The 25,453-nt window shown below is 37.8% G+C and overlaps 2 protein-coding genes across 3 annotated transcripts; one reads left to right on the forward strand and one right to left on the reverse strand.

Annotated features, from left to right (window-relative positions):
- The first annotated feature begins 1,194 nt into the window (after positions 1-1,194).
- On the forward strand, positions 1,195-11,410 carry LOC122658555 (probable hexosyltransferase MUCI70). Its single transcript, XM_043853565.1, has 7 exons — positions 1,195-1,327; positions 1,427-1,585; positions 4,737-4,808; positions 4,922-5,115; positions 9,465-9,880; positions 10,533-10,717; positions 10,997-11,410. The coding sequence occupies exons 1-7, from the start codon at positions 1,246-1,248 to the stop codon at positions 11,368-11,370; spliced, it is 1,482 nt and encodes a 493-aa protein (XP_043709500.1). The 5' UTR covers positions 1,195-1,245; the 3' UTR covers positions 11,371-11,410.
- On the reverse strand, positions 6,811-24,826 carry LOC122658553 (calcium-dependent protein kinase 29-like). 2 transcript variants are annotated; one of them, XM_043853564.1, is made up of 9 exons: positions 24,082-24,826; positions 23,060-23,203; positions 22,584-22,736; positions 22,126-22,241; positions 15,369-15,536; positions 15,169-15,296; positions 13,693-13,792; positions 13,535-13,580; positions 6,811-6,853 (listed from the first exon to the last, which is right to left on the reverse strand). In XM_043853564.1, the coding sequence occupies exons 1-9, from the start codon at positions 24,797-24,799 to the stop codon at positions 6,828-6,830; spliced, it is 1,599 nt and encodes a 532-aa protein (XP_043709499.1). In that variant the 5' UTR covers positions 24,800-24,826; the 3' UTR covers positions 6,811-6,827. The 2 variants fall into 2 exon arrangements, with proteins under 2 accessions (XP_043709499.1, XP_043709498.1); XM_043853563.1 differs by lacking the exon at positions 6,811-6,853 and having other exon boundaries at positions 13,234-13,580.
- Positions 24,827-25,453: the final 627 nt, after the last annotated feature.

The following is a 25,453-nucleotide window of genomic DNA, read 5'->3' on the forward strand; positions in this document are numbered from 1 at the left end:
TTTCATTTCAAATTCAGTTAAGTTACCTGTGGTAATCTATGAGGACAATCTATAAACCCGAAGAAATTCACTGGATCTGATCCTCCAATTGGACTAAAAAGGTATTTTGGACCTTGTGGCAAATCCCCTTGGATAAAGAAATTCTTTGGGTAAGGAAAAAATTTATTCAAAGTAGAAGAGAGACGAGAAGGAAGAAACAAAAGTGGACACACGAAAGTTGCCATGAACGTTTAAGAAACAAGGGTTAATTACACGTCACCTCCTGATTTTCAAATGAAACTCAGATCATTTTTTGATTTTTGAAAAAATTTAAATCACCCCCTCTATAACGGTGTTAGTCTGCTATTAGTTATTGGTATGAAATGACTATTTTATCTTTGTATTAAAACATTAAAAATAAATTTATAATACTACCCTTCCTTCATCTTCAACATTGGTCAAGGATAGTTTAGGGATTTAAATTTATTTAACTGACTGACATTATCACTTAACAGCATAAAACTAACGGTAAGGACTAATTTATCATATTGGGATCTAAATCAGAGATGATTTGAGTTTTTTAAAAAACTAGGGGGTGACGTAATTCACCCAAGAAACAAGTGTTCGGTTCAGTCAATCCAAAGTATGAGATTAAAATACAATGGATTTTTTGAAGTTTGCCTCTTTTGTATTAATTTTCCTTTTTTAAAAAGTAAAGGGTAATTTAAAGGTCATCTCCTGATTTTCAAATGAAACTCAAATCATCCACTATATCATGTATCAGATCTCAATATGACAAATTAGTCCCTATTGTTAGTTTATGCTGTTAAGTGATGATGTCAGTCACTTAAATAAATTTAATTTTCTAAAGTCTGTAGTCCGCATTAGGAACATAATCCTCTTGAACCCCATATTTCTAAGATCCAAAACTCAAGCGTTTAAACGAAATCTTGAACTGGAAACCCTTGGAAGAAATCTTCAAGACTCTCACTCCCAAGAAGGTTCCATTCTTTTTCAATTGTCAGTAAAACCCTAGTTCGAGAGATACAAAGGAGTCTCTTGCGTCGACAATTTGATTTGGAAAGACCGCACCTGTCCTTGCAAATCGTTAATGGTGTGCGAAACCACTTATGCTGGAAAGAAAATGGAGTAATGGAGGACAAGATAGTTATGCCAACAGAGGAAAATGCCGAATCGGAGTTCTTGTAGTAATGGATCTCAAGTAGGAATTTGTTAGGTTTGAGTATGAGATCCGCGGATTAAATTATGGACAGTGAATTTCTACGTTCCGTATCTTTACGCTCGAGTCGAAGAGGAGACCGAAATAATCTGATCCAGAACACTAAAGGTGAGAAATATCATCTCTCTCTTTTGAATCTTGTGTCCGAACTTATGGTACCGTAGTATGATGGGATCACTATATGTGCTGGCTTCCTTGTGGATGTAGATGCTGAAGACTCGCCGCCAGATTATTCAACAAAAATTATTTGGAAGAAAGGGTTTATCCGGTTGATTCTTGTTGCTGGCATCTTGTGGATGTTACTCATTATCACAGTGTTATTGTTTCACGTTTGGTCTTGCCAATCATCATTAAGTGTTTTATCAGGTATAAAACTATCTCATTTGCATTATGTTTATGTTTAATATAATACTCGAGCTTTTACTTCTATGTTTGTTGGTATACATGGAAAGTCTTGGCACTAGTTAGTTAGCCATTAGATATGTGTGATTCTCAAACTGTGTTCAGGTTATATAATTACAGATTAAATGGTTTGAGCTTCCATGATTAAAATAAATGATAGGATGTTAGCTTCTTTAAAATTGTCCATAGCTTCACCGACATCTTTTAAGAACTCTAATTTAAAAAAAATAAAATGAAAAAAAATAAAATTTCATAACTCGATGCTTGTGTGCACGAGACTGAATTCTGTGGTCAGTTGGACCAGCTTCTGATCAGAAATTTGTGCCTCACTTTACTTAAATAACATCATACTATCTGATAATATCTTGAACAATTAGACTTTATCTCCATAACAAGTTCCATCAAATTTTATGAAACTAAACACTTACCATAATGACATTCTGCTCATAAAGTGAAAGCAATGAAAACCAGTGGTCTTCAAAGGCTGGAAACCTGTCTTGCAAACAAGGGTTTTTGGTAAACTGGTTAACTTTCAGTCGGGGATGGGGGTTTGTCTGGTGCATTTGAGCCTATGTTACTCTACTTATCTATAGATTTTGTGTCAGTGGCTACCTCTTTGGCTTGGGGGCAAGGGTTAGGGATAGGGCTATTGCTAGGACTGGATGAGTTCCACAATGAAAGCATGATTCCTTTGTCCTTTTGAAATCAGGAAATTTCTATCGGTCCCGTAAACTGAACCAATATTATCCAAACTCCCCTATAGAACACTTCTATTCTAATTCCCCCAATGAAGCAAATTTTCATCTCTCCTTCTCCCCTGACTTCTTAAAATTCCCAGAGTACCCTCAATGGTACATGCTCAAATGACCCATGAATGAAGTTCTTCATTTCCCAAGATCTAGTTTTCTTGCCTCCTAAGAAAATAATTCTTTGTGGATGTCATATGTCTTTTGGTACCTGACATCATTGTCAAAAATTCTTATTGGGTGAGTAATGTAGAGCTGGATTACAAAGGACCTAGCCCCAAGAAGGATCTTCTTGAACAAAGTTTAATGCTGATTTGATCTTCAAAATACTAGGCAACAATTGATGAACTTGTACAGATACACAACAAAATCGATTGAAATAGAAACACAGAAGAAAATAGAAAATAGCGAAGAAGGATAGGATTGGATGGAGTGTCCCACACTCTCTTTCTCGCGTCTCTCACCCACGGCCTCTCACTGTATTTTGGTTTCTCACCAATGGCATCTCACCGTACTCTCTCACAGAGCAAAGCACAAAGCTGTTTTTTTTTTTCTCAATTTCATTAATCAAATTTGTGTACAAGGCTGTAGCCCCTTATAAACTTACATAGAAGACTCAAAAATAGACTTAAACACTAAATAGGTTAGGCCTAAAACAATCCTTAACTAATAAGGTAACATAAACTGACTAGGAAACTAAAATAATGAAAGAAACAGACTCAAAATTGGACTCTAACTAAACTGATGAAGCAAATCCTGTTTTCCTAGACTAGGAAACTAAAATAATGAAAGAAACAGACTCAAAACAGGATTCTAACTAAACTAATGAAGCAAATCCCGTTTTCCTACATTCTACCCATATTTTTGGCTCATTAAATTGGCCAATTACAAAGTAAACACATAGAATCAAAGTAACCCATCTCAAGGCTTATTTCCAATAAAATAAGTCCTCTAGGTGACTTTTTTGCATCAAAGGGCTACCTGGAGTAGAATGAAAGCCGTCAAGAAGAGGCTACCTGCTGCCAGCCAGAATTCGTTGGGCAGAGTGGAGCTACTTGAAAAGGGCTACCTACCGCCAGAGTGAGAGCTGCCTAGAGTAAGAGTCGCCGAGGACGATGGCTGTGGAAGCATGGTGGTCTGTTATGTGCCTAATGGGGCTCAATTTAGTGTATGGGTGCTAGATTGGGCCAACCTAGTATGGGATAGGTTAAAGGGCTTGATTTAACGTGTTCCATCAGTTCTGGAGCCTTTGGCTTAGTTATATATATCAGTAATTCAAAGTGATTCTTTCCTCTCCAAGATGCCAATGTTCCACTTGGACCTGAAATGATCTGAAAGGAATAGTAAATTTGGTGAGCTTGTTTTGTTTTGTTTGTGCGATCTTTCTCTTTCATATGTGCCTGGGTGGCAACCTTGTTCTGCATGTATAAAAATTAAGACCTCTTCACATTACAATATTGATACAATTTTTATAACATTTTTTGTACATTTCTGAGTGTTACTGCTTATCCTAGTCTACTTTGAAAACTTAGCTATTCTCATTTCTTTCCCTGTTATCCTTGATCTAGTTGTCTACAGGAAGAATTAAGATGAGATTCAGATCATTTGGTGGATGGGAATAATCCGCTGTTATCTATCAGTAGATGCATGACATTGATCTGAACCATCTAGTGGAGAAATATAACCTCCAAGACTTTCAATTAACAATCTGAAAATCAAAATCATATCTCTTTTCCATAACCGGCAAGCTCAATTGATTGACATTTGGCCTTTCAGTTGGAGTTTATAGGTTGATGGAACTACTGGGAGATTGATTACTAGGGGAGCATCTTGGGTAGTTCATGCGCCCTACTCATTCTCAGCTCTAAGATCTTTTTAATCAACCATACCTTATCTGTTGTTCAAAGAGACTAGCACCCATGTGGAATATTCTTGATTTAACCTAACTCAGGATTGGTATGAATTGAATTTGTTAGCCTTGGACAGTAATACCTGCCGTTCAGCCAGAGCAGGATTCAAGTGATATGTTCTTACTCTAATCTAACTCAGGATTGATCTGGCTAGAATGAGATAGCCGTGAACATAAAACTCTTTAGTAAGAACATGCATGCTTAATTGAATTAGCATCTTCTTGCACAGTTGCACCTAAAGAAGGCTTTGCATCAATAAAGCTAGCATTCTTGTTAAACTCTTGTAGACATATACACATATACATACTAACCCAGCTCGGATCAGTCTGCTCAAGCTCCCAAACTGAGGTGCAAAGTTAGGTCCAGTCTAAGTGTCTAACCTCATTTGATTTATCACAGTTTTATTTGTTTAAATTCAGTCATTTAAAATGGTTCTCTGATTTGTTGCCTCATGTGCAGCTATTTGTAACAAAGAAAGTAAGGTATTTGTCGTGCTGGATACAATGGGACTTGTACCAAAACCACAACATCGTAAGATACTGAGATTGCGACGTGTGTTTTTGTCTTTCATTATTATATGTTCTTAATACCTTATCTTCACAATACCAATAGTCCTTTTTTTTTCTTTCTTATAATGCTATTAGGCTGTTCCATTCCTCTTGCGGATGATCCAGAGTCAGTAATGATTCCAAGGAGAAGAACTCCTGACAGATTTGTTCAAAATTTATCTTATATTTTGGAGGATGATCCTGTTTATAATATATCACGACCACTATTTGGAGGGCATCAAAGCTGGATACAGAGAGAAAAGAGTTTTATGCTTAACTCCACTATGAAGGTACTAACCACGGTGATTGTCTGTTTTTGTTTTCTCAAGAATTGTTGTTCTGTCACACTTAATCTCTGCAAGTCGCTCAACAGCATGCTTGTGTGACCTCCTTTTTTTTCCCTTAAGATTTGTAAGCTCATACTTAATATTAACAAGCTAAAGAGATTGCGAGAATTACTTATTAAAACAAAAAAAAAAGTTAACTGCCGAAATTAACATCATTATAATTCATGATTGGAAGGGACTACCAGTCGTATCTAAGTTTAGCTACTGTATATCGAATTTCTATTATTTGATGCTTAGCGTATGTGTTCATTCCTCACATTCTAAGGGTTCATTGTATCCCAAAATTCTGAAGTGGTTAGCATGGCTTTTGTCGAACTTGTCCTGCATTTGCAGTATGAGTATAGACTGAGGTGCCACATAATACTTAGTCAGTGGAACAGTTGACTCCCTACCCCTAGAAAATTTTGATATGAACTACATATTGTGTGGTTAAAAAGTTGACTGTTTCCTTTTCTTTTCTAACTGCGTGTTTGGCTTGAGGTCAACGTAACTTAGCCATTTTACCTTGTGAAATGTTGCACCTGAAGGAGCTGCATTACTCTCTCTCTCTCTCTGATGTAGTTCGAAGTATGAAGAAGAAAAGAAGGACCAGCACTACTCAGTCAGCCGAAAGTGGGCCAGATTGAGGCCCATTATTATGATTTAATTAGTTTTGAATGGGAGGGTTGCCATAGGATCTTTTCTTTGTTATTAGTTTCTATTTCAGTGATTACATGTTTGTAGTTACTAAATTAGGACTGTTTCTAGTTTGCAATATCCTTAGAGAGTAGATCAAATATTAGGATTAGTTTCCATTTAAGTCAGTTTCTAATTTGTAATGTTTCTAGAAGATAGATCTTAGAGTGAGAGTAGTTTCTATTTTTAAGAATGTAATCTTGGGATTCTTTCTCCATGCAAGGGAGATCCCTAGTTTCTGATATTAATTAAAGAGAGGGGCTGTTACAGCCCCCCACGATTTGGAGTTTTGAAGAATAGAAATCATGTTGCTTGCTGCTGTGTGAGAGAGTCATGGTGAGAGACCAAGGCCATAGTTGAGAGGCCTTGGTCATATCCCTTCTTCTTCCCCATCTTCTCTATTTTCTTTTATTATCAGTTTCTATTTTCATACCCTTAATTCTGTTCTGTGAGAGAATACCAAGACCAACTGAAGTGTTGTTGATGGTCCATAACCAGTCCTATCAAGCTTCATCAGTAGTCTGAAGATTGGAGTTCAAACATCTCCTGCGACAATTCTAGTTCTGGAAATTTCTTGCAGTCCAGTGGTGATATCTCTTCATCCCTCTATTAATTGAAGCCCATATTCTGGCATGTTGTTCAATCTCTCTATGGCCATCTTTGACAGCAGTTTTAAGGCCCTCCCATGGCTATAAATTTCTATGCTGTTAAGTTTTTAATTCTGAATCTTCTGTTTGGGTCACATTCATAGTTGTTGATCTAGCCGACAGATGGGGCTAAGTTTTTGAAGAGTTGAATGTCTCCCTATACCCTACCTTCGACTGGAAATAGGGCTCCATCAGAGGTGGCCTTAGGGCTATATCATTGTTCTTCTAAAGTTACTCATTTGGGAATATTCTGCTATTTCAGTTTCTGGTTTAGTGTTGCAACCGATACTCCGATAGTATGGGAATGTCTTATTGTGTTGGTTAATCACTGTTTTACATCATATTGATAGTATTATGACCTATGGAACAAGGATTTTCTTAAGTTAATAATTTGGACAGCAGGTGACCATTATAGTGATTGTACTGTTATGGAGTAAGATCGGATTCTGGACTGAACACTAATCTGGGGATTAATTCCTGTGTCGATCCCCAACACTGTTGGCTTTGTTTTAGGGCCAACACTGTCCTATTACTGCTGTTACCGCGGGTTTTTGTTTGCTGTAAATCATACCCGTCGGTCCTGTTTTGGGTTGGAAGTCTGAATTGATGATTAGTGGACTGAGAACCATCACACACACACACACACACACACACACTCTCTCTCTCTCTCTCTCTCATGTTAGAAGTGTGAAGGTTAAACTCCAGCCTTTGCATAACTAATTTTGTCCTTGTGCATAGATTCAGTGGGAATCTTTCTAGCTTGTCAGGTTTCTAGGTGATCATAGTAGGCTTTCAGCTTCTTACTCAGAGATCAGTCAGTGGCATGGCTGAATATTTTGCTATTTTTTCCCCCAGGTCTCTTCTGTGAGTGTAACTCTAATCTGGACACATAGTCATACCTTGTTCCCCGTAACCTACGGCGGGAATATACTTGAAACTGTGCAACATGCATTACAGTGTTTGAATCTTGGACTTCAATTCTCCCAAGACCTTTGTAAGAGAGGTTTCAGAATATTACTGATGCTTGACTGTCTCCTCAATCTGTATTGTTAACAATTTCCATTTGAGAGCAAACTGATGATATAAGAAAAAGAGTACCAACCCAGCTAAATCCATTAGTAATGGTGAGAATGATATGATTTACACGTTGCCACTGCATCAATTTCAATTATGGCCTTTAGTAGCTAAAAGGACCGATGAAAACTGGTCCTAGACTATCTTAATTACAAGTAGCAACAGCCCTTCCTGGTTAGTTATTATTATTTATTAGGCATGTCATGTTGCTACCTTCTTGTCTAGGTCCCATCTAAGAGGTATTTCAGTTGAAAACTTCAGTGGATTGATAAGTTTTGATAATGATGACTTCGTTTTTTTTTGTTCCTAGTCAATATTTTATAATATCATTTGTTTAGGACTTTAGGATAAATATCATATCCTGCATTAGATTGTATCAGCACAAAACCTAGAAGATGGTGCAGACCTGGTGACAAGGTATGTTCTTCCTTCTGAGAAGGCAATCAAAGTTCTAGTTGTGAGAAGCTTGAGGGAGTCTGTCTTTCTTGAGTTCAGTTGAGAAAATCTTACATGATGCTGTCATTCATGACTTCACGTGTACTCTGGATATGATGAAGGTATTGTTTTTCAGTTTCAACATCAGAGCTGCTATGATGATCAAGGTTCTAAATCTTGGTTTTTAGGTCAGTTCCGACCCTGGCTGAAACCGAGATTCCCCAGGTTTCAGCCGAAACCGAGTATTTTCTAGGCAAAATTTGACCTGTCATGGGCTGGTCAAAACTGGTCTAAACTATCGAAACTGATTGGAAGAGGTCAAAGTTGGTTGAAACTTGGTATTTTTTGGTCGAAACTACCGAAATGTGCGAAATATGGTCGAAACTTGGTACAAATCAATATCGACTCTATGTTTTGTCTCGGTTTCTGTCGAAACTGAGATATCTCAGTCGAAACTTGATTAAGAACTATGATGATGAAGCAGAGTATAAACTTGCTTCTTTGGAAGGTTATCATGTGATTTGGGAAAGCATTAGGCTTGATGAACTAAAGGTCAACTTGAACAGAGAAGAAACAAGAGAAGTGGCAACAGATGTTGCAAGAAGAGACACAATTAAACTCCATGGAGGAACCTCAAATCATAGATAACAAGTATGGTGACCTTGTCATGTATCTGAAGGACAATTCCAAGTATAATTTTCGTAGAACTTTAAACTAAGGTGAATTAATAATTCAGCCAAAGTACATCTTCAAGACACAAGCAACTATTGGTTTTATCTTTACATATCAACTTGTGATGAGTGGGTACCATTCAGGTTTACTACTTGTTTACCTTCAAGTGTTTTAAGATTTGTTTTCTCACAAAAGTGGCCACTTGGTGTGGGACCATTTTCAGCTACAAGTACCCCTCCTGCTTGCTTCTTCTTTTTAGGAAGTTCATTTTCAATCTAGTGTATTTTGGGGGCCACTAGCACAATTTTCTTACTGAGTTTGGTTCATCATATGGTTCAGTTTTCTTTCTTAATCCATTAGGTAGGATGGTAATGGTGGAAAGGAAAATCAGAAAAGTGGAAGAAAGGAGAGTAGACGAGGGGAAGAAATTTTTATTTTCCATAAGATGTTTTGTGGGATGGAAAAACCATAGGAAGTTTGAGGAATCCTTTATTTTCCTCCCATTTTGGGTGGAAAATAAGATGAGAAAGGAGTGAATTTTTGGGGAAAACACAGAAAATGAGACATGAACTTTTCCTCTATCCTTTTTTTTTTTTTTGGATAAACCTACTTTTTTCTTAATTTTCTTTACTTCTAGGCGGAATTTTTACTATTACTTGCATCTTGAAATATTCTTTCTGGGACCCATCACCAGCAAGGCTGATATAATGCTTTGCATCTATCATCTTAACCATTTTTAGGTCAAACTTATTAGATCAGTTTGGCATGCTTATCAGTTGTGGTTTTCAGGTGCATTGTGGTTTTATGCGGAAGGGAGGTGCGGAGATGGACACTGTGGATGTTAAATATGTTAAGAAATGTAGGTTTGTAGTTGCATCGGGCATTTTTGATGGATATGATGTGCCCCATCAACCTTCAAATATAAGTCGCCGATCCCAAAAGCTTTTTTGCTTTATTATGGTGGTGGATGAGGAGTCTTTGGACTTCATTCAGAAAAATGTTACTGTAAGGGAGGATAATGCAGAGGGTAAGTGGGTAGGTATCTGGCGCCTTGTGCTATTACGCTATCCACCGTATGATGAACCTAGAAGGAATGGGAAGGTTCCCAAGATACTAACACACAGGCTATTTCCTCAAGCACAATACAGTATCTGGATTGATGGAAAAATGGAACTTATAGTCGATCCATTGCTTATTCTGGAGAGGTATTTTGCATTGAATCTGTACTTTGTGCCATGTATGGTCAAATTATCTTCAGCTCATCCTTCTTTTTCTCCATTGAGCAGTCTATTAGATAGAACTAAAGGTATTTTTGGGGTTTAGACAGTAGAAAAAGGGCGTACTCAGTGCCCGAGGCTCCCACCACTGCAGGGTCTGGGGAGGGTCATAATGGCACTGATATGTATGTTAAGCATGTGGATTTGATTGGTATTTTTTGCCTTGAGAATTTTCTGGACTAAAAATCTTATTGGTGGAAAAGAGGTGCAGTATGGTAACAATCCCTCTGTGAACACTTCTTAAAACACCTCCCACCTCCACTCCCTTGGAAAAAAAAGATTCACTGGTCTGTTTTTGATGATTCAGAGCAAATTTCTGTTGTAATGGACAGAAGTTTATTAAACTCCAATAAAATGGGATCTTTCTCTGGCATTCTCAAGAACAGCCTAGGCAGTATCCTTTTATAGACAGTTCCAGGAGTGCATTTTACCCTTTATGGCAGTTTCATATGACCAGATCAATGTTTGGTCCAAGGAAATTTTCCTGGCTGCCTGTTGAATATGGTGGTGGGGGGCTTTGTTGCATGAAATTGCCTTGGTAGAGAAACATGTAAATGAGTATTATTTATGTGATTTGCAGGTATTTATGGCGTGGAAAGCACACATTTGCGATTTCACGCCACAAGCACCATCAGAGTATATATGAAGAGGCTGATGCTATAAAACGACGAAAGAGATATGCCCGACCTCTTATTGATCTGCACACGAAAATATACCGTTACGAGGGAATGGAACCATGGAGTTCAAAGAAAAGAACAGTTAGTGGTAAGAAAATGACTCTGGCTCTCATATTTTTGTTCTTCATTTATTCTGTCATTAATCCAGGAGAAAACCTGCCCTCTCAAGGTTGACTGAAGAATACCAATATATGGACATCCAGTGGTTTCTGACCAGTGAAGGTGGCTTGTGTCAAAGGCATCTTCTTAAGACCAAAAGGGTGACTGGATGTGTGCTATAATACTTGCTCAGACAGAACTTTAATGATTCAGTTCCTTTTCCTTTCAATGCAATTTGATGATACTAACAGGAGAAAGATAAATGCAGATGTGCCAGAGGGAGCCATTATTATACGGGAACACACTGCACTTAACAACCTGTTTAGCTGCCTTTGGTTCAACGAGGTCAACCTCTTCACTCCAAGAGACCAGCTGAGCTTTGGTTATATTGTGTACAGACTAGGAGATGCATTTGATTTCTTTATGTTTCCAAACTGTGAGTACAACTCGATATTTGTGTTGCATCCACATAATCGAGAGCATTCTTCTGTCATAGAGTGGGTGAAGGATCTGAAGGAACTAAAGGGTAAAGGTAGTGGAATGAAGGAGAGTAGGGGGGGTTTAGGTTTGTGGACACCTTATCCTGGGAACCTTGACATGGTAGTCCTCCCACCTGTAGCAAGAACATCAAAGGCTGGCTGAGGTTAACATATCCTAATGCACTGCCTTGTTCATTTTTGCTGTTGTTTTATCTTCCCCGCATCTTTGAGAGCATTGCCGCCTTAGGAGTTCTTTTATCTTTGGCCGGAGGGAAAGGTCTATTCTCAGTGAATTTTTTTTTTCCCTTCACAGGTTAACTATTTCTATTTTCTACCACACAAAGGCTTATATGGTCATTTTGACTGTTGGATAGGAAAGATATAGGTGATTATAAATGGTGCATCTCAACCAAGTAGAACAAATTTTTGTTTTTTTTGGAGAAAATCATTACCCTGATATCATTGTTGCTTCAAAATTTGAAGACTTATTTATGCTTTTATGGTGTATCAACTAAATTGGACTTTAGATGACAACCAAGTTCTGATAAACGTACACCACTAGAGCTTAATCTATTGGGCAATTATAAGGGATTAAGGTCAACAAACAAGTCCAATGTTGAGCACAAAAAAAAATTACACAAACAAATAACTGTTACTGAGATGGGGATGTAGGGATGTAGGGATGGATAAGTGAAATAAAAAATAAAAAAAAAATCCAAGGTACAAAAATAAAAATATTCCAATTGTTTTGGAAGTGGGATTTAAATTTAATGGAAAAAAAATATATATAAGTTGAAATGGTATGAGCATTTGTAATTGGGTCCGCGGGTAAGGAGGAATGGTATAGTGTAAAGGCAATAATGATCAAGGAGTGAAACTAAAATTTTTTTTTTTTGTTTTTTTGGTGAGAGAGTGAGACTGAAATTATGACTTGGGAACACTAAAACAGACGTGGATATTTTTATAGGTCGACAAGCAGCATAGCCTTATAAAAATGTGGAAAGGCAAAACAGAGGATCCTTACAATCGAAAGTGTCACCCACCATGGATTCAAGAGTTGGAATCAAATCAGGCGATCTCAATGCCAGTCAATCCAACTCAATTGATCCTCTTCCAAAATCTAGGGTTGGGGTAAATTTTATTGGTTTCTGTCTGATTTTTGACCGACTCTGACTAGCCCCAATCCAAATTAAAATCGACAGAAATCGATTCAGCTCCCAATTCTGCTCTTTAAAAACCTTGTCACTCAGGGCGAAGAGAAAATCTCTTTACCTATCATGATTTGATGTGATTTTTTAAACGATGAGTCTCATCATTAACTCCCACCCTTATTATCGAAGGTCCAAAATACCTTTCATCGATCGAATCAAAGGGTTAAATCCTTTGAATTAAGAGTTTGTCTCTTCACAATAGGTAAAAGAGAACTCTATCCAAAGATTTTACTAATTTGAGCATCTTTTGAACTCACCTTTGAATAATGCAATTCTCCTACCCATTTTGGGCTGGAACTTGACCAGTTAAACGGGTGTTGTGTGAAGGAACGCTTCCATATCTGTTGAAACAACATTTCATGATAAATTAAAATTGATTAAGTTTTCCTTCATCTACGGAAGATAAGAAGAATTACTTTACCACTAGTGATGTATCTGATTGGACTCCTATATTATCATTAACTCTTACGCATATTGTACAAGATCAAAAATACCCTTTCTTATGTTAATCAAAGGGTCAAATGGTCAGATCTCCATGGTGGGGAGATTCTCAAAAACTGAGTCCAATTTCAATTGTCACCAAGTTGTTGTGAATATCATGTTCCTTGAAACTTCACGGTTGGTGAAATTGGTGACCGGTTCGTACAGTTGTACGAGTTTATTGGTCTGACCAACCGGTTCAGTTATAGATTACCTGGTTATTCTCTCATTCCTTCCCCTGCTCCGGGCCCCTGTGATTGTTTATTGCCGTCTCACAAATGCAAAAGGATTAGATGGTTGCTAGCTTTTGAAAGGCTCAAGGAGTAAGACACATGCCACATCACTTTTACTGGATTATATTTACTATTAACAAACACAATCATATGAAATCTTAGTGCATAATACATGATTAATATGTACAAGGTTGAGACTTTGAGAATGTTTAATGTAGTTGCAGTCTTACAGCTGATGATAGATTGAAAGCAAGCCAACAATTAACTGCAAGTCCAAAATTGATCTTTCAGCAAGAACCAACAGTTAAAAGAACAGGAGAGACACCACCTCACTCCAACATGTATTGCAGACCAAGACCAAGTAAGCTTTTGGTTTCTTATATCTGTGCAGTAGATTGAGTACCCTTCCTCATCATGGCTGAAAACTCCTCATAATTGATTCTACCATCCTACATATTTCAATCCATGTTCACAAAGGTTAGTGCACAGTATATCAGTGTTGTACCAAGAAAAGATAACTGAACAAAATACGTAGTCAGTATAGCCTCAAATAATGGTTACTTTATCTGTGTCCACATCATCGATGACTTCATCTATGCTTGCTTCATCCCCCATTCCATGTGCAGTCATAGAATGCTTCAATTCATCTCTTGTGATAAACCTGGTGAGAATCAAAAGGCAAAGTAAGGTAGATATTCTTCTTACATGTGATAATCATTATTGTGCTTACCTGGTAATGCCACTGTCTCATCCCTTCAGCTTTGATGTAACACAAACAACACACAGGTCTGAGTTTAGGACTTGGAACTTGGCCAAGTTAATTTGTTTTGGTTGACGCAACAGATAGATTTCAAAATATGGTGTTAGTGAAAACTTGATGTCTATCAAGTGATCCAGCTGTTTTCAGTAAGACTTCCCATTAAGTTCTTCAGGTTGATATAGGAATCAAAAGAACCTGAATCTGAACTAACTTTGATAGTTTTGGAAGTTACTGAATTGAATTACTGAAACCACAGGGGACCTGCTACTCATCCACATGGACCAAGGACACTCGTACTTTTTCCAATTTACAATGCATCTGGTACATATTAAGTGTTTCAGTTGGTAATTTATATTCATTATTGACTCATTTAGTTTGGGTTCTTACTTCTTACTTCTTAATAGCAAGTTCAAATCTGTTATCTTTGACACCAGCTGAGTTGGAATTGTTGCATGTTCTAAGTGGATGTTGGACAATTTGGACTCTGAAACTGTGGTCTATTGGATGAACCTTCAAGATTCCCTTTCTTCTCTGTCCTTATTTGTTAAGCATCTAGCATTATGGAATCGATCTTTTCGTACAGGAAGTCATGGGTAACAACTGGCAAGTATACCTCATTCATGTTTATAAGGCCTTTTCTTTTTATGCAAATGATTAAATGAATAATATAGTTCACCAGATATCTCAGATTTGAACAGTAAGTAATATTCTTGGAAAATCTCAAAATCCATGAGTTTCAGCATTTTGAACTCATTGACATGTGTCAGATTTTTCTGCCTGTGTCACATACATGCCAACTCTGCACATCAGTGACTTTACTGAGTCTTCTATTGAGTCATCCGAACCAAACTTGCAGATCACTATCCATGATTTGTATACGAAGTTTAGTTTAAACCATTAAACAACTACATTTTAATAGAATCTCGACCCCTACTAATGGCCCAAAATCCAGACAGTCTAAATTTAAAGGTCATTCCATGCCAGAATGATCATAGGCATAATAACATGATCAAGCAGCTTCTCTTGGCAAGGCAATTATTTTATGGAGAAAACCATTGGTTGGGATGTTGGGTGGTGCAATAAAAAAATTGATACAATTTTAGCATTTTAAAGTTTGAAACTGGTGGATGGTCAAAATGCTGCTAGATTTATCCTTATTCACATGGGAAATACCCAAAATATCATCTCATGTTTTTTATGCAAACTACCAATGTATCATCATTATATGATGGACAAAGAAGCTCAGGTCTATCAGAGGGAAGGAACGGAATACTTACCCGCTTCCATCCGTGTCAAAGTATTGAAAAGCCTTGTACAGATTCTCTTCTTTCTCCAGTCTATGGCGTTGCATAGTAGCAGTAATAAACTCAATATAATCTATAGTCCCACTCTTATCAACGTCAGCCTGAGAACAAGATGCTTTGAATGTCAGATAGTTCATGATACAAATGAAAACAAAGAGATGAGAGTATCTTACCGCATCCATAAGCTGCTTAAGTTCAACTTCATTAAGCTTGGATCCCAGTCTAGACAGCCCAGTCTTAAGCTCTTCATAGGTAATTGTACCACTCTGATCAGTATCGATGTTGTTGAACATTTCTTTCAAGCCCTTAATATCTTCCTCCGAAAGATTTTCTGCTATTACCTTCAAACAACCAAACAGGTACAATTAGGACAAGGAAAATTCTGTATTGCATAGTAGAGGTTGTAAGTAATGGAATGGAACCCCAAATGGGGAAAAAATGAGGTATGAAGTGATTATGAGGTTGGGCAAAGGCATAGTTGATTATTGTGACCATGAACTGGAGCATGAAAAGACAGAATAAAGTAAATACCTGTTGTTTTAATTGCTTTAATAGAAAAGCTACATTTCGTATAGAACAATGTCTGCTTTTGGTTGCATAAAGTGTACATGGGTTGCAAAGTTCTTAGGTTCACAAAGGGTATGCTTCTAGGAAGATCTACAAGTACCAACATCCTTGTCACAATTGTATGCGTGTTGGCATATAGGCATGCTGGGACATTTTAATAGTCATCCATGGAAAATATTTTAAGCAAGGATAAGCTTGATAATTATTCTCATGATTGAATTTGTCAACATTTCCTCGACTGGTTAACAATATTCATGCCAACCACAAAGAGTGGTAGACAATGCAAGGTTAAGAATCCTGTATTGTTGAAAATATGGTGACATTTAGTAGTATGGTGGTGTTTTAGTGTTGGTGATGACGTTATAATTTGTGGCAGTATTTAGGTTTATGTTTATGAGTCATGGTGATGTTTGGTAGTGTTGCTTTTATGTTTAGTCTCTCTCTCTTTATATATATATATATAGGGTAGATGGTAGCAGTGCGTACATCCTGCAACCTTATTCTTATGTTTCTTGTATTGTATCCGTAGATTTGAGATGAGGATAATCAGAACCGTCCAATGAATTTTCACTCAATGACTGGTTCCTCTATGTTCTGGTGAGAACCCCCCTATCTTCATCGTCCCAATCACTTGATGCCGAGTCCTGTCTTTGTCCGTCCTGCAAAGACCTAACGAAGCCACCGCTGCATCTCTCCCCCCCTCTCTCTGGAAGTCGGAGTAACATTATTTACCGCCATCATTGTTTAGAACTGATTACAAAACTGGGAATCTCAAATCTGCAACAAATTGTGATTATGTGAAGAATTACAAGTTCGTTGCAATGTTTGATGCAGATTTTCAACCAAACCCAGATTACCTTAAAAAGGATGGTTGGATTTATTGAATAAAAGACACAAGGTTTAGAGTTTCACAACTGCAGATACCTTCCTCCACTATGGTGTTTTCCTCTGCTTGAGTGCTTGTAGAACCTTAACCCAAAGAAAAAAAGAAAAGCTTTTAACTCCTCTTCGTGCTTTCCTTGCTGCATTGGATTTGGAATGAAAAAAGAGTTTAATAGGGTTTTTGAGATTGCTGATAAGGAGATCTGGTTTTTGGTATTGCAACCTTAAATAGATTTTCATATTTTTCATGTTTTCTAGATCTAACCCTTCTGGGTTTTTAACATTTGTAGGGCATTTTAACATTTTAGGGTTCCGTTTCTTGGTTTGGGAGAGTATTTCGTAACTTTAGTCCTCTGAGTTTCTAATCAATCAGAGGGGGGGGGGGGGGTTAATGGCTCCAAGATCGGATTTTTGTGTTGGTGGGCTAAGAAAACAAGGAACGGAACTCCAATAGTTGTGATCATGAGAACCCAAATTACTCTGTTGTGGAGATTGATGGTCCCAAAGGATCGGTGACGCTGAAAACCACTGAAACAAAGCAGAGTGCCACAACGCCACAGTGAAAACAAGAAAAACCCAAGGGGGTGGGGTCAAAGGGCAGATGTAGGGCCGCGAAAGAGAATGTATAGTGGTAAAGGAGGGAGGTAACAGGTGGAGTGGGAGTCGCAGTCTGATATGGGAGTTGCAGAGAATAATTAAAGATAAAACAGTAACTGCCTGTCTCGGTTAATTGAGAGAAACATATTCAATGACTGCGATTTAATGTAACTAAACCAACGGCTGGGTTTGATCAACGCCCTGTATACTTATTTTTACGCATGTACCACGACCTTTTAGCCATATATATATATATATATATATATATATGTATCAACTCTGATTTCGTAACATGGTATCAGAGCCATGAAGAAGAAGACGAAATATATATCTGAAACCCTAAGTTGATGAAACTCTCTCTCTCTCCAATCCTGAATAAATCAACTCTGATTTCATAACATGGTATCAGAGCCATGAAGAAGAAGAATAAATATATATCTGAAATCCTAGTTGTTGACAATGAAAACTAGGGTTTTTTTTTGTTTCTTGATCATTGATGGATGGAGATCCCACCCTGCGGCAACTGTTCTTGGTGTTTTTCTTGAGTTTTCTCTCTTGCGGCAACCTTATTGATGTTTCTCATCTGTTCTGCGTCCTTCGGTTTGGTTGGGTGATATTTTGCTTCACAATCCTGATCTGATTATTGCTGGTTCTCTAATGAATCATAATAAAATTAACTGGAGATGACTCTTTGATGTTTTTTGCTGGTTCTTCGACTCCTGGTGGTACCCTTGTTTTCTGATGCAATTTCAGATTGCTATCTTGTTTCATATCTTCTCTATTATGCACTACTTAGCCCTGGAATTTGGTATTCTTACTGTTGGGATCATTCCCTCTTAGTTTCTGTCCTTACCTTTTGTTTTCTTCATCAGTTTATAGCACGTTTATATAACCTGCTCTGTTTTCTGGTTAGGCCTGCAACTTTACAATGCTCCATCTCCACCTCCATTAGAGTAGTATCTTCTGGGCTGAATCTGTCCACTAGGGCTGGGTGATGCGGCTCTCAGAGTTTCAACTCTGTTTGCCTTGCTTTCATCAAGTTATAGCTCAATCATGGTATGGGTTCGATGGATCTGTTTCTTACATAAGGTAGAAAACTACCTACTTTATTAAATACTTTTGAGGATAAGTTCTTTTATTTCTTGAAAAGCTCATTCCTTCATACTTTGTTTTGAATTATCCCCACTATTGTTTTGAAATTCTGGAACACCTTTCTTCAAGTTCTGCTTTATAATAATCTGAACAATGAGACAAAGGATGAGTAGAGATTTGGACCATGTTAGATTTATTAAAGATGATGATGGTAGAGTATTAATAAGGGATGAGGACATTAAGGAGAGATGGAAAAAATATTTCTACAACCTACTTAATGAAGATTCCTCGAGTAATAGGGCTCCGGAAGGCTGCATTGCTCATCTTGACACCACATGGTGTAGATATATACACAAAATTAGGATGTCTGAAGTAAAATAAGCATTAAGAAAGATGAAAGTAGGCAACGCCCCAGGCCCAGACGGGTCCCAATAGAAGTGTGGAAGAGCTTAGGATTTGTGGTTTATCTTGGCTGACCAAATTTTTTAACAAGATAATAAGCCCAAAGAAAATGCCAAATAAATGAAGGAGAAGCATTGTGATCCCGATTTTAAAAAATAAGGGTGATATTTAGAGTTGCAATGACTAAAGAGGCATAAAACTAATGAGCCATACGATAAAGTTATGGGCATAGTTATCAAGGCGGGAAAGTGACCATGGCATTTTAGAGGGTCAAAACTCAAGGCTACACCGCCATGGCAGCAAGGCGCCCAAGGCATCCATGGCGTCGCCTTGATAACTATGGTTATGGGAGAGGGTTATTAAAACCCGCCTGAGAAATGAAACTACTATTTTGGAAAACCAATTTGGTTTTATGTGAGGAAGATCCGTGATGAAAGCTATGTTCTCACTTAGGAGACTCATGGAAAGATATAGAGAGGGCAAGAAGGATCTCCATATGGTCTTTATTGACCTAGAAAAAGCCTACGACGGAGTCCCCAGAGAGTTCATCTGGCATATTCTAGAGAAGAGAAGGGTGTCGTGTAAATATGTGGACATAATTAAAAATATGTAAGATGCTGTGGTGACTAGCATAAGAATTGTGGGGGGTCAAGGTAGTAAACTCCTAATTACAATGGGGTTACATCAAGGATCAACCTTAAGCCCTTCTCTGTTTGCGCTTATCATGGATGATTTAACCAGAGGCATACAAAAGATGAGGTTCCTTGGTGTATGGTTTTTGCTAATGATAACGTTTTTGTAGATGAGACAAAAGCAGGGATTAACGCCAATTTGGAATTATGGAGATCAACCTTGGAATCAAAAGGTCTTCAAATAAGTAGGACAAAGACGGAATATATGGTGTGTAACTTTAGCCACACCAGGACAGTTAATGAGGTGGTGAATATTGATGAGAGGGAGATTCCACAAAATGATTATTTAGATACCTGGGCTCAATCGTAAATAAAGAAGGTGATATAGAGGATGATGTTGCCTAGAGAATTAAAATAGGATGGATGAAGTGGAGAGGTGCGTCCGGAGTGCTATGTGATCAACATATCCCTTTAATGCTTAAAGGAAATTTTTATAGGACTGTCATTTGACTGGCTATGATATTTGGAATGTTGGGCAGTTAAGAAGTGTCATATAGATAGACTAAGTGTAGCGGAGATGAGGATGTTGAGATGGATGTGTAGCAAGACTAGAAAGGATAAAGTAAGGAATGACCATATTAGAGCTGAGTTGGGAGTAGCTCCGATTCATGATAAGCTATGTGAGAGTAGTTTGAGGTGGCACGGTCATGTTCAACGAAGGCCTTGGGATGCTCCAGTACAGAGGAGTGATTTGATTCAGATTGGAGGTATTAAAAGAGTCAGGGGTCGGCCTAAATTAATCATTGGAGAAGTGGTGAGGCAAGACATGCATAACATAGACGAGTCAGGTATGACTTTGAATAGAACTGATTGGAGAGTAAGGATCCATGTGGCCGACCCCATTTAGTTGGGATAAAGCTACATTGTTGTTGTTGTTTGTCCTCCCTTCTTTACTTTGATTACTATTCTCCCCCAAACCTTGTTCCTTGCCCAAAAAGGGTCCAATATTGTCCTGATAATTACGAAACTGCCACTACGCATTCAATTTGAGTTACTTGTCACCTGTGGACCCACAGCGACCCCATTGCTGCTACAGTATTGTTTTTATACTATTGTGACATGGTCGGCTTGTCGTCTGATAGCTTTGATGGACCCTGTGGCTTGCTGTTTCCCATAGTTCTCAGCGATTGATGTCTATGGTCAAATCTGGGACATACATATCTACAATGGTGATCTACAAGATCTGATTTGGTCAGAAGAATGCATATTATGCTCCGGCTGTTCTTGTTTGGTTTATTTGTTGCTGATGCCAGTTGTTGCTGATATATGATGATGGGTTATTCATTGTTGTCTCCTCTGCATTCATTGTTTGTTTACGTGTAGTGGTACACATGAAGGGGAGATTGGAGATTATTATTTGAAATATTTGAAGATTATTACTATTATCTACTTGTGTCATCAGCATAATGTCATATGCCTATTTGAAGATTATTATTATTTGCTCATGTCATCTACTTATTTGTTTGTGTCATCTGCTCGTGTCATCAACAACGTGTTTTCTTACAAAGATGGTTATTGTGGTTCGCAGCTACCTTAAGCTGCTATTGTGGTTCACAGCTACCTTATGTTGTACTTGTGGTTCTCAGCTACCTTATGCTGTATTTGTGGTTTGTAGCTATCTTATGTTGTATTTGTGGTTTGCAGCAACCTATGCTGCTCTTTTATCCATCTTCTTTGTGAAGATTATTACTTGCCTTCCTTGGGAAGGACTTATGATGTTGCTTTTGTTGCTACTATGGTATTTTGGCTTGGGGTTGGCATTCTCTGCAACTTATTTTGTTTGTTTGTTGTTGTCTGGATTTATTTGACACGAAGATTTGTTTTCTACTGTTGTGCTGATGGTTGATGTGCTTATGTTGATGTTGCGACTGGAAGGAGTTTTCCTTTTGGTTCTGTTGTTGTTGACTATTGGCATCTATGGTTATATCTGTTCAAGTTGGGTTTGGCTGGTTATGTCTATCATTGTTGTTCAAAGCTGGTTATATACTCCAATTTGAGGGGGTGTTGAGAATATAGTGCTAGAATGTTTTGCAATGATATTTTTCCAGTTAGGGAATTATTTGTAATTCTTCCTAAGTATTGTCCTTAGTTGCTATTAGGGTTATTGTTCTTATTTATAATTATGCAATGTTTATATTATAAACAAACATGCTTCTCTAATGGTTACACTAATCCAATCTAACCGTACAGACGGCCTTTTCTTCATTTCTTCTCTTCTTCCTTTCTTCTTCTTGTTCTTCCTTTCTTTTATGCTGCACCAATCATACATGTTCCTATTTTGTCACGTGCTATCAGAGCACCAGGCCCATTATATTAATTTAAACATCCCAATACTAAATTCTCAATTGAACCTTAAAGAAATCCCTAGAGGCAGCCATTTAATGGTAGATTACACCACATGCACAGTCGTGCTGTAGGAAATGTTCTGGTGGTCAAGGTCCCAGGTGACGGGGAATTCCTCGTATAGTTTATATATCCTTTGTTAAGCAGGCATATAAATATAATATTCCATCTTTTCATGAAAAATGAAAAAGGAAGATGTGGTAATTGAATTATCAATTTTCATCCAGTTTCAAAAGACAAATCTAGCAATCTTAGGTGAAATCAACTGTAAATTTAATAGATGTTAAATATTGTTCATGTGTGTAGATGCATATGCATAACATTAAGACATATTTTTCTGTATTTAGAGACTCACCTTTACGGCAATTTTCTTTAGCTTATTCATTGCTCTGAATTGCTTCATCCTAGTCAAAACAGCACTATCAATAGGTTTATCGGAGACGTCACCATCTTCTTTGAGCCATGGATGTTCTGGTTGATGTATCATTGTAAGAATTGCAACAATTGTTCAATAGATATATTTATAGATGGTGATATTCATCAATGGCAAAACTTCTGTTTATGTCAATGGAAAATGTTTCATGAAATTTAAATTGTCTAGTTACGAACAGTACTAAAATAATAACCAATTGGATGATACTAATTGTCTGAAGCGTGCACTTCTTCCAAAGTGATGACCACATCTGATGCATTAAGCGCTCAATTGGTATGGTTATGACACATGATCTACCCAGAAGTTGGCCTCACAAACTCAAGGGCAGAATTTGGAGCTGGCACTGCTAATTGGATTTTAACAAACAATTCCCTACTCACCGAGGGCTTTGGCAGCAGTAATTCTTTTCCGAGGGTCATGTGTTAACATCTTCTTGATGAGATCCTTAGCAGAATCAGATATGGAAGGCCATGGTGCACTTTTTAAGTCGAGGTTTCCTTCTAAGATTGCATCGAATATGCCTTTCTCTGTTTCTGCAGTAAATTTATTCATACAAAGTGTAAGACATTTGCTGAAGTACAAATTTGTTCACATAATTGTAGAACTCATTAACAAGTGGATACATTAGGAAATTTTGGTCATCAAAATTATTGCAGAACACATGGCATACAAGCAGCTGGGCGGATGAATAGAACGCTTGCATCTGAACCACAGCTAACTCTATTTTATTCAATGACTATAAATGGTCTGACATGTTAATTCAGAATTTGTTTTTTAAAAATTTCCAGAGACTCTGGATTTCTCAAAAGGCACCAACACTTGGAGAAGGGTGGGAGGGAGTAGAGATTTTTCTTACCAGACCAAAACGGAGGTACACCACTCAGAAGAATATAAAGGATCACCCCAGCACTCCAGACATCTATTTCCTTCCCATAGTTTCGGTGCAGAACCTCTGGTGCCACATAGTAAGCACTTCCCACAAAATCACGGTAAATTTTTCCTGGAATCAATTGTAATGCATGCAGTCAGTAGAAGACCTTGAAAGGTTGGAGATGAATGTGAGCAAAAGCAAAACAATATGACTATCACAATAAGATTCTCCAATGAGTAAAAACATATAAATTGAAATTTCAAAAAATTCAATGACATATGCATTCTCCACTGAATATAAATCATATAAGAGTAAAGACTTGCAAAAGCCTAGATGATTAATTTAACTACACTACAATCGTGTGCCACTGAGCTTAAACACAACAATAGATATATAAAGTGGAGGGAAGACTCTATAAATATATGTGTAGCAGGGAACATATACAAGATTTACCTTTTCCCTTCATGAGAGAAAAGGAGAAAGGGTCCCTGAGCTGAGCTTGTAGCATATGCTCTCTCTCCTGATTGGTGTATACTTATTCATCGTTTTTGTCCTTCCTCTTGGGCCTCCGACAGATCTAGAGTGAAGGTTCAGTGACTCAATCTATTTATCATTTCGTCGTTTCACATTGGCATTACATAATCCATTCTACAGTTCCCTGTCAATAGCAGCTGCTTCTCTCTGTTTCCATTACCCAGTGGGCTGGAAGTTATCCATTTTGTTTGTTTGCTTAAGTGGGGGGAAAAAAAAAAAAAAGTGAACCACCAATGAAACCATTGTTCAGTCTAATAAGCTTGAATGACAGTTGCCATTGGTGCCATTGGTGTCTTCGTAATTGCAGTACCAATCTCAATGAAAGAACTCAGAGCAAATCAATCAGTATAGAGAAATAATTAAGCACATAGAGAACTTAGGTACTTTAAAACAATCAAATTATTGCAAGTAGATGGAAAGATATCAAAACCAATATGCAGATTTCATAATACCATTTGTAAGTTGCAACTGACCTTCCTCAATGAAAACGGATAGTCCAAAATCCGTGGCCTTGATCGGAGAATTCTCATCTCGAGTAGCCATCAAAAAGTTCTCGGGCTTCAAGTCTCTATGAATCACCCCCATGAAGTGACAGACATGAACCACAGTAACGATTTGCCGACCTATGGTCGCAGCTGCTTTCTCCGAATAGCTGCCCTTTTGAATAATCCGATCAAAGAGTTCCCCACCCGAACACAACTCCATCACCAAATGCAAGTTCTGTTTGTCCTCATAAGCGCCTTTAAACTCCACGATATTGGGTTGACCAGTAAGATGTTGAAGGATCAATATCTCTCTCCTGACATCCTCAATGTCCTTAGTTTTCACAAGCTTCCTCTTCGATATCGACTTACAGGCATACTTTAAACCTGTGGCCTTCTCGGTACAGAGATAGGTAATACCAAACTGTCCTCTACCCAGTTCTTTATCGAGATCATAAATTGAGGTTAAATCACAAATGGATTTTCCTAGAATAGTACCAATCTCTGGAGCTGATGATGATATGGTTAGTGTTTTTGGGGCAAAAGAAGGTTTTGGTGGTGGTGGGTTAACCTGTTCTTGGGTTTTCGGCGTTGGGTTAACCTGTTCTTGGGTTTTCTTGGATGGTGGTGGCTGATACTGACGAGGAGGAGACGTATCTGGAGAAGAAGAGATTGGGACTCTACGAGCTCTGGTGAAGCAGTTACCCATTTTGGAGAATGGTTTGTGGAAGGTGTTGTGTGAGACTGTGAGATGAATTCTTCGTTCGTAGATCGATGGATGGATGATGGGATTGATTATGTAATGTAGTAATAATGTTAGTAGCCTTGAGGTACAATTATGCTTTGCTTTCCTTTCATCTTTAAACTTTGGATTAAGTTCTGCAATTCTTCTGCTTGATCCTTACAAGTTCGCCCCCACTTTTCACTGCTCTAAGTACTCTGCTTTTAGAAAAGTATATGTGAACGCAGCAAGAGATACAGGAAGGGACATGTCTCGATTCCAAGCGTGCCGTCAGGTTTCGCAATTCGCATTTAAAAGATGGTTACCGTTTTATTTCATTTTTGGACAGAGTTTTCATAAACTACCCCTGAGAATTCCATTATTTCCGAAATACACAGAGAGAGTAAACTCATCAGTAGAGGTTAGGGTCTTTTTTGGGAGAAATTTGATTACGACATCTGATTCTGATCGACACGATTTCGGATTGGTAAACTGCTCCAATCATTCACCAACTCCAAACCCACACAACACGTTGAAAGACTTTGATAAATACCCTTTTGCCCTTTGTCTGGTCTAAGCCGAACCGGGTTTGTGCAGAAATCTCATATATTCTCATTAGAGTAGTTCCAAATAGGGGTGTGG

Source organism: Telopea speciosissima, chromosome 4 (genome assembly GCF_018873765.1).
Source record: "Telopea speciosissima isolate NSW1024214 ecotype Mountain lineage chromosome 4, Tspe_v1, whole genome shotgun sequence".
NCBI classification, from domain to species: Eukaryota; Viridiplantae; Streptophyta; class Magnoliopsida; order Proteales; family Proteaceae; genus Telopea; species Telopea speciosissima.

Coding starts and splice junctions, on each gene's coding strand:
- LOC122658555 (XM_043853565.1), top strand. CDS start 1,246: ATGGACAGTGAATTTCTACGTTCCGTATCTTTACGCTCGAGTCGAAGA. Junction 1,328..1,426: donor TCTGATCCAGAACACTAAAG/GTGAGAAATATC, acceptor TTGTGGATGTAG/ATGCTGAAGACTCGCCGCCA. Junction 1,586..4,736: donor ATCATTAAGTGTTTTATCAG/GTATAAAACTAT, acceptor CCTCATGTGCAG/CTATTTGTAACAAAGAAAGT.
- LOC122658553 (XM_043853564.1), bottom strand. CDS start 24,799: ATGGGTAACTGCTTCACCAGAGCTCGTAGAGTCCCAATCTCTTCTTCT. Junction 22,242..22,583: donor TACTGCTGCCAAAGCCCTCG/GTGAGTAGGGAA, acceptor TACATCAACCAG/AACATCCATGGCTCAAAGAA. Junction 15,297..15,368: donor TTAAGCAGCTTATGGATGCG/GTAAGATACTCT, acceptor TCTTGTTCTCAG/GCTGACGTTGATAAGAGTGG.